The sequence below is a fragment of the Phytophthora infestans genome, genomic scaffold (assembly GCF_000142945.1).
Source record: "Phytophthora infestans T30-4 supercont1.405 genomic scaffold, whole genome shotgun sequence".
NCBI lineage: Eukaryota > Oomycota > Peronosporomycetes > Peronosporales > Peronosporaceae > Phytophthora > Phytophthora infestans.
The window spans coordinates 13,581-22,910 of record NW_003303355.1 but is presented as its reverse complement, the minus strand read 5'-3'; the positions used below and the strand labels follow the sequence as shown (position 1 = coordinate 22,910).

Genomic DNA, 9,330 nt, shown 5'->3' with positions numbered 1-9,330 from the left:
AGCCCCGTTTTTTTTGGAAAGTAACCTGGTTCTACAACATAATTTTATTTGAAACTTGAAGATAAAAATATTGTGAGCTCTTCAGTAAGCTAAAAAAAAAACGAGCCGAGCGGTAGTTTAGGTTTAGTTCTACTGTTTTGGCCTTCCCACCTCCGCTACTCTTCGGTGGAATATAATTAAAAAAAACTAAGCCCCGATGTTTTTAATTATTAATCCGGCTCAGCATCACGCTTATCTGAATAAAAATAATTATTCTAATGCTTTATTATTGTTGGCTATCACTGTATCTTCATCCTTCACCCAAAACCACCTGCACTTTAAATAACATTTTATACAAACGCTACACAATATGTTTAGCTTAGCGTCGTGCTCGATGCCACGGGCCGTTTCTGAGCCATGAAACTTAGCTCACATCAACGCAAAAGATCGTACTGGCGTGTTCAGCTTGACTACCTACCCGCTTGTACAGTACTACCTGTTTAATCTTGTAAGTAAGTAAAGATTGATCACCTCTCATTCCAACCTCAATGAAAGCTAAAATAATATTTAATTTTAAACATTTTGTTGCATTAAGTGCATTAGACACTCTTATCTGTGCCAGTTATGATTAAAGCATTTGGATAATGCACCTTGGTGTTGTTGAGGTGTTTATCAAATTTTGATAGTGTAACGATGATTACAGGAATGGTTAAACGTAATTTAGGCTTAACGTTTCTTTATGGGGTCTATTTAACCAACTATAATTTTCACCTCTAGTGTTGTGTTGTCGCTCCAATTAAATCGTATCCTACGCTCTTGTCGGCGACAAGTACTTCGAAGTGCGCCTGTAAAATCAGGCAAGGATTGAGCATCCGTCTTTTTCCTTTTCTCGATAGAGACCTTGTTTTTAATTTTCTCGCTCTCACAGTGTTTCAATTGTTGGCAATTAACTGTAGCTTCTAAAGCAAGATGCGCTTCCGTCCATCCACGGTGGACATGCTCGAAATAACGGTCGAGTTACGACTCTTTTCGTGACTTCGTGCGTCCTTTGCCCCGAGAACACAAACTTTAGATGGATGCCCGCTTCCCATCACCTTTTACAGAACCACCAAACGTCGCGTGCAAAAGTGCTTGCCGCGAGATACTCAGTAACGTTTCATCCGGCATTTCCTGGGATACTCGTGGTTCAACGCAGTGTTTCATCTCCACTTCTGCTCTGTAGTCTAAATCACCGCATACAAGAGCAACGGGGTCCCAAAGAGGCGAAGCCATCTCGGCCAGTTTGCTCATAATAGCAGTGGCATCAGGAACAACAGGTAGCAGCGTATCTCCAATTTTCTTCTTTGAAAGCAACCAAGGCTGCAACGAACCAAAACAAAGCGTGAACGCATTCACAGTTTTTACAGCCGCGGCGTTGGTCGGCGATTGGTCGTGAAGTTGATTCCCGTGTTTTCTCTGCTCATTGGACACAACCTGCGTTGCTGGTGCTATAGAAACGCTACATTTTTCCGTGAAAATGGGGTCGCTGCTAGTCTGGTCTTTCCTCTCCTCGACTGCACTTACAGCCACCTTCTCGTATTGAATAAACGGGTCGTGTAGCTCTCGCACACTCATGCAAATACCGACCACGTCACAGGGTAATTTTTCGCTCAATGTATTTCCCGAAGAAAACACTTTGCAAGGATTAGGACACTATCGTTTCGGCGGCGTAATCTATGGTATCCTTCACTTGAACTAGAATCAATGACGCCTCTCGCTTTTCACGGTGAAAAATCGGGATCACGAAATCTACGCAACTTTGGTTACGAGGGAAAACCCCACCGGCTCGACGTCCCAATAACACCCACAGCATATCCTCTGTTGGCTCGGAGAATAGCTGAACGAAATGGCAGAACCCTAACTGCCAGTCTGCCCACTTGGACTTCCAGTTAATGAATGAATCATTTGCTCTTGCGTCGTCTGTTGGTTGTCCCCTCGTCTTTAATATCGGGTCAGGACCAACTAGTGCTTTGATGAAGAGTTCTAGACTTACGAATTGGCCCATGAACGGGCAATTACAATGGTTTTGTGCCGATATTTCAGCCTCTACCACACAAGAATCCATCACGAGAAGCAGAACAATGCGAGCAATTACCTCGTCAACACCAAAGATATCCAGCATCTCGTTCAGAAGCAACTTCTTGAGCTGCGGCAGGATACAATTCGCCAATGCAGGCTTACAGTTGTACCACACCTTCGTCGCTCCCAGCGCCAGCACCGGGTCCGACGAGAAACTACTCAAACATCCATCACTTTCATAATTCAGGTAAGCTAGAATCGCCATAAAGTCGGCAACGACGCGAGGCGCCAGGGACGAGCTCGAATGGGGACGCAATCCAAGTCGACACAGCATTGAAGCCACTCCAAACATTGTCGTTTCATCGTAACATATCAGGGAAAGTGTGTCTCTTCCTAGTAACATTCTCTGCGCTGCAAGACTGAGGACTCTTTCGACCGCTTTTACTTCGCTGTTGTATTTCTTCATTGACGCGTCAAATGTGCTCTTCCAGAGCGGTCGACCCATCGAAACAAGATGCTTCCAGGCCTCATTCTTATCACCAATACACACAGCATCTTTGTAAGCAGAAGTCTTGTTCATTTTCACAACATCCTTCCAGTAGACATCCATCGTATGACCAAGCACAAACGAAGGAAACTGAGCATTGCTATCGTCGGGTCGCATCGAAATCCGTCCCGATGATGCTTTCGGCTGTGAGATTTCTAGGCTTGTATCGACCAAGACAGCAAGGTAGAATTTTAACGGGGTCGTATACAGGTCAGGCCTGATTATTGGGTCAGGTTCCATTTCCAACAGGATCCTCCTACATAAGAAGAAGAATCGAGCAGTGAAGAAGATGACGAGGCTGTAGATGTCGACAGTGATGATGACAACGAGGGCGTCTCTGGTACTAGCAGCGAAGAGGACGCTGCTGCTACGAATTTGGGCGCAGATGTGATCAGCAATGACAGTGATGCCGATGAATGCGACACTGAAGCCGACCAACCTCGTACCGCGCAGACCATCGTGATCTAAGCATTTTAACCCAACTGATTAGCTTCATATCTTTCACTTCAATATGTAGCTTAGCAATTGGTCCTGTGTTTGGTAGGGCCGTCAGGAAACCCGCCTGACCCAATTATCAGGCCCTACCCGTAAACGACCCCAAAAATAGCTAACCGACAGCAAACACCCCAGCATTTGGGTGGTATCTCTGGATGCCTTGGTTTGCACTCTTTAGCGCACGTTGCAGCATACGGAGCTTATTATGGCCACAGCGAGTCCTCACGAGGAGTGACCTGGCTTCATCGATAGCGAGTATCACCAGCTTTTTATTCCCCTCAATCTCCATCTGTTTTCTGCATTTCCGTACTCGCTCAGCTTTATTTAACGCCTCGATTGCATCGTTATCACTGGTCGTAAACAATTCCAGCCATTCTACACCGACACTCGCCCAATTCTGTTGAGCGTAGTAGAATATTGTCTCCAGACACGACGTCATCCCCGCAAGAGTCTGGTAATCACCAAAAAGCCAATTTCGGAACCCTTTCGTCGCTTCTGGAAACCCACTCGACTGACCCACCCGCGTACAAGTGTAGAGCACCCGCATCGTTCCATGAAGCTCAGCACTCGTAAGCAAAGACAGCTCCCGTAATAGCCGACTTTTACCAAATCCGGAGCTCTGTACGATTGACACATACGGCGCCTTATAGTCACCTGGGTGTCCTGTGTATTGCTTCCAGCACCGCTCGACGTATTGGCGAAATAATATGTGCGCGTTTCCACGATACTGGAGTTGCGTAAATGCAACCTCCAGTAGGTCCCACAGCTCTAAGTTGTGTGTTGTTTTTAGCGATGGATTGATCACTGCACTTATCGCGGCCTTGACTTCTTCAGCGGTTTCTTTGGCGACCTTGCTAGCAACAGGAAATGAAACAATTGGATCGTGTTTGTACTCGATCATTATCCACGCTACAAGGGCGTATTGGACGAAGCCGTGTCCGTCCTGATAGCAGCTCTGCTTCATAGTATCTTCATCTTCGCGAGTCATTTCGTGCGCATACTGCGGTAGGTTTGCTCCCGGAAGATTGCCTAGTAAACGAGGGTACACGACGCGGCTCACGATCTGAGTCGTGCTGGCCGGAGCAGCTTCGTTCGTCTTCAGTAGCCAGGGATTAATAGCACGAAGTTAGCGAGAGATGGTCGAGATGAGCTAGCGCGTAGCTTACTGTACCTGCACCAAGCCGCTTTCTGTGCTTTGCATCGACTCGTCCAACGACATCAGGAAAAGGGAATGCTGAGAAAACTGGGTACAAGAATTAACGTGCTTTTTATATTTTGTAATTGAAGCACGTACAAAACAAGGACCACATTTTCCAAGAAGCATTTAGAATACATGTACAGTACAAAGGATGGTTTTTATTCCACACCATTATCATTTGAAATAACTCTTGGTATTTCTGATTTCCTCGTAGATAACTTATAGCTAACTATTATTTGGTTTGTAGTGATTTTGGCAAAACAAGATTAGCTTATAAGTAGCAGGTGGTGAATTTACGAAAATGCGAGCTCATAAAACCGTGATCCACGATGATTTACGGTAAAATGGCCATAATTGCACTTTTGAGAGTACAACTCTGGCACAGATGCAGCATTTCGTTCTGCTACGCCACTCAAATAGGGAGTATCACGCCTTAAATGAACTTACCGGTTAGGAACCAGCTACCGTTTCAAAGATGTTTCAAATTTAAATTAGAGCCAGTATTACCGATATTTTAAGTTCCACTGTCGTTTCGTATATACGAAAGAGCCTTCAAGGTGAAGCGCTAACCCTTTGGTAGTCTCGAACATTCTAATGGACAATACCATCTTGTTCTGCGACAGGCGACACTTCAGTAAGAGCCGCACAGCTCCAAGGACGCGCGTAATACGGAATGTGCATTCTTTGAGAAAGGGAAGCCTAAGACATGCTCAAAGATCTGCAATGCTAGCCTTTGAAGTAGCTTCGCTTGAATCGACCGCAACCCAGAAAATAATGTTTTTTTCAACCATCCGACAGCTACCAAAGTCCTCCCGCGGTCTGCCTTTTTTTACCCGTCTGAAGCTCGTTTGATACCGGCTTCGCTATTTGAAAACCTGGGAGATCTTAAGCCGAAACTTGAGATCCTGGTTTGCTCGCGGCAACGACAGTACAGGTCCGACCAGAGTCGCCGGCGACTGCTGCATCCTTTTAAAACGCCATCTTATGTAGCAACACGCCCGACTAAGGATCGCGTAATGCCAACTCTACAACAGCTAAGTCCACCGCTTAGTCTGAACACCTCAAGAAGTGGTCAATCCCAACTTCATGTACCATTGTCAGCTTTGTAAGAACGTCCTCCCACGAAACAATCTGCTGCGGACCTTGATGAGACCTCGAATCAGTCTATCATACCTGGCAATGCACCCCGAGATCTATCGTGGCCAGCTGAACTACTTCGACAACCGGTCACATTCAGCTTCAGCTTAGTGGAAGCTCCCGTCGCAGTGCAAGATGCGATAAAAACTACCAGCCCCTACCTGGATTTATCCTAGTCCCATCAAGGATGCTGAGCGGTCTATTATTCTCCAATTGGGTGTCCGTGTGCCAGTGAAATTGGACGGGAAACGTGCATCGGGTGGATCTGTCTTGGGAACAAAAGCTGTCGAGAGCGCCACCAGATCATACAACTATATGGAAAGACGTCAAAGGCTACAGCACATTTGAAGGACGTCCATGGCATCAACTCTGACAAATCTACACTACAAGGTGCACACACGCGATGGCGAAGTGGACAGACTTCGCAATGTTGCTCTGAAGCATGGCGATGCTCATCGGGTGTATTTACTTATGGATACTTTACGCATTATCTTTAACAATCTACCATTCCGGCTCGGCGAGTACGAGGAATCGAAGCTGTTGAGAGCTTGTCACCGACGAGAGGTACCGAGCGATAATTAATACGCAAACCGTAGCTCATGCTATCGTGGAATTGTAGGGGGATTCAATACGTTCTTCAAAATATTCTGCCCAACATCAAGTTTCTTACGATGGTGGTGGACATGTGGTGATTAAAACCGCAGAGTGAAAGGTATCTCTGTCTGCGTATAAACTTTATTGACAACGAGCGGCGCTTCCGATCGTTCTTGCTTGGAACTCGTCAATTTCGTCCTTCTCACGGTCAGCGCAATGGGGGTATTCGTGGGTCTTTCAAGCGGTGGATAGAGCAAATTCTATTCGACTTCGGACTTTCAATCAAATACTTCTTGTGTGGAACAAGTGACGCAGGCGCTGACGTGAAGGGGATGATCCAAGAAGGACTTAAACACCAGTGGGAATGGTGCATCCCGCAATTAACGAGCGATGCGACTAAAGCGGCTTGTGAAATTGTGAATGACAAGAGCAAGTAAAAAGAACAAGAGAATGACAGAGCTTACTTCACGAATCGGGAGGCCTGTTTATTAAGTACACCACGTAGAGATAATGGGCGCACTGTTTGCGGACTTATGCGATATGACCGGAGAAAGCAAGTCCCTTACCCTTGTCGAACTCAAGCCACCTCGATTCATGGGCCTAATCAAAGTAATCTTACGAATTCTTGATAAGTGGGACCAGCTGGTAGTTTGTTTGATTAGCGTATTGCTAAGTCACTTCGGGCTGGACTTGCGCCTCCGGGAGGTTTCTCTTTAGTAGCCGATAAACTTAATGATTCAACTGGTGTGTCTCGTAGAGCCTATCACAGGGCTGAGCCGTCGAGCTCAAAGCGAGTCAGCAAACCAGATTCAAGTACTGCTCAGTTTGTACATGCTTCGTCAGCACGTGCTTGATACTTCAGTCGCTCAAATGGACTATAGAACAAAGCATCGTCAGCCACCTCGCTATTTCGCTGTTTCCAAATTGACACCGGTCTGGCGAAGACTTAACATCATTCGCCGAAGCGCTCCATGAGCGATGCTTTTCTCGCTACACCAACCGCACCAAAGTGTGTAAGTCGTCGGATGCAGTTGTAGCTTCATCCTAAATTGAAGAGCCCTGATGGAGTGCTCGCTTCATTGATTCGCCTGTGCAACCAGCAACTAGCGATTGACCCCACTAACTCGACGAAATAAATGATAGAGGACGAGGTTACAATAATAATTGCATTTGTCAAGCAAACAATTCTCGACCGACATAAGTCGCTCATATTGTCGCATGAAGGTGCTCCTGAGGTCGATGTGTCACCGGCTCCCGCCGCGGAAAAACGCCTTCAACGTTCCGAGAGGACTTTATGAATTTCATTAAAGACGATGACGGTGTTGCTCAAGCTACATCAAGGGATGTTCAGGAAGCACGTGTTGAGGAGGAGCTGAAACGGTGGATTACTGAACCGGAGGTGATGAATCGTGACTAAAAGAAGGAAGCAGAACATACACTTTCGTTTTGGAGTCGCCAGACTAGAAGCAACTTCCAATTTCTTCCTTCGGTTGCTCGTATTGTCTTCACTGTTCCAACATCGTCAGCACAGATCGAGCGAGACTTTGGGTAAGCGGTATGATGGTTCCGAACCAGCGTGCTTCTATCTCGGTACTCATTTCTGAGCCGAAACAGAAATTTCATTGGTGCTACACAATACCGTAACTTCAAGGTGATGATGCCGTGCTAGTAATCCATCGAACGTACTAATACCGCTCGAAAGTGACAGCAGCTACCTGAATATTACTGCAGAGCGGGAAAAAAATTATGGCAACCTGCTTTTCCGAAAGCATTGATATTGAAGAGGAGTCGTTTAAATACAGCATCATAAGAGTTGTATTAGCATTTCACCTGTTTGATTCTCTCTACCTCACATTTCGACCAAAAGTGTGAATGATAGTGTTCACTCCTTCTTCCCGAGCTCTTACAAGTACTCAATCGTGTATCAGAGCTGGCGATCGCTTCATTCATAGAGCACCGACACTTTAAGTGCTCTCGAGGGGTGCACGGCCGCACCTATACCGCGGAGTTAACTCGCGACAGCGAACAACGCTGAGTGTACTCAACTTCTGGATTGAGCCGCGCGATACCGATAATTTGATGATCTGAAAACCTTCGTCTCTAAAGTGACGTACAACCCTGGACACTACTACCGTTGTCCCCCGTACCAACCGCCTAGGCGTTCAATTTTAATACAACGCACAGTGTGCTTTGTATTTGTTTAGAGCGCCTAGGCGTTCAATTGAAGGGTAAAGGTCAAAGTGAGACGAACGCAAGGCCCATTGACCCAAATGTATTAGATGTGCATTCCTTCCACTTGCAGGCAGTAGTACAGCCCAATTCTAGCTATGGAAATCGTTCTAGAAGCGTCGTCTACGGAGTACGTGAACGTCGACACGACCTTGCAATTGTAGTTGAGTGTTTTAAGCTCGATGTTGCATCCATGGTACTGAGCTGCTGCAAAAATCACGAGTTCGCTTCCGTCACTCTGTTCATTCCGGATGGACACAAGGTAGTCCTCGTCAAACAAATTGCTGAGCTCTTCGAGTTCTTGCATATACTGCGTCAGATCGGTAAGGTAGTCATCTTCATACCTAGCAAACGCGTGCCTAAGACAACAGAAAAGGCTCGAGCGAATATCTTCAGGCGTGTACCAAGCAGGTTTTTGGAGACAGAGTCCCTCCTTGTCAACGTCGCTGTCGTCGTCGTCGAACAGGTGCTGGTACCGGAGGTGCCATTCGTGCATGTTGATGCTAGAGTCAAGCAACTCTCGAAGTGGCGGGTGCAGTTCCGACTTGTTAAATTTGGAGCGCTCAACAATGCCACAGACCCGAAATGCCTTCCGTGTGTCCTCAGCTGTCCTCGTAGCGATCCAGTTCAAAACCCATTGTGCAACAACAGAATATTTTGGGACCTTGGTGTTTCCTGCCTTAGTCTGCAGCTTGGGGTCATCAAGTGCGCGTCCAATGTATTCGTCATACTGGTCAGAGTAAAAGGCTTGGAAGCTACGATTCACAGCCACATCAAGAGGCTGAAGAAGACTTGTCAGGTTAGGTGGTACCAACAACACGTGGATATTGTATCCCTGAAGACGCTTCTCGTTGAACAGCGAAACGTGGCACGCATACGAATCAATTATGAAAAGCACGTGCTGCCCGAAAAATCGTGTCTCCTTCCTGCTGTAAATGACAGTCTTCACGTAGTCGATGAGAATTTTGTCGTTCCACATACCGGTACGGTTAACATCCACAATAACGCCCTCAGGAACCGTCGGCTTGTGCTTTAGTTTTGAGAAGAGAAGATGAGGAGTTAGGAATTCGCCTTCACCAGTGATAGCGAAGGT

The 9,330-nt window shown here is 46.4% G+C and overlaps 2 protein-coding genes across 2 annotated transcripts; both read right to left on the bottom strand.

The window, feature by feature from the left end:
- Positions 1-209: 209 nt before the first annotated feature.
- PITG_21418 (uncharacterized protein) lies at positions 210-4,298 on the bottom strand (the record flags this gene model as incomplete). The annotated part of the gene is made up of 9 exons (XM_002894827.1): positions 210-235; positions 433-475; positions 792-824; positions 1,384-1,466; positions 1,801-1,957; positions 2,114-2,379; positions 3,024-3,048; positions 3,390-4,175; positions 4,251-4,298. 9 exons carry the CDS (start codon positions 4,296-4,298, stop codon positions 210-212), a joined length of 1,467 nt encoding a protein of 488 aa, XP_002894873.1.
- Positions 4,299-8,283: 3,985 nt separating this feature from the next.
- Positions 8,284-8,733, bottom strand: PITG_21417 (uncharacterized protein; the record flags this gene model as incomplete). The annotated part of the gene is made up of 1 exon (XM_002894826.1): positions 8,284-8,733. One exon carries the CDS (start codon positions 8,731-8,733, stop codon positions 8,284-8,286), a length of 450 nt encoding a protein of 149 aa, XP_002894872.1.
- Positions 8,734-9,330: the final 597 nt, after the last annotated feature.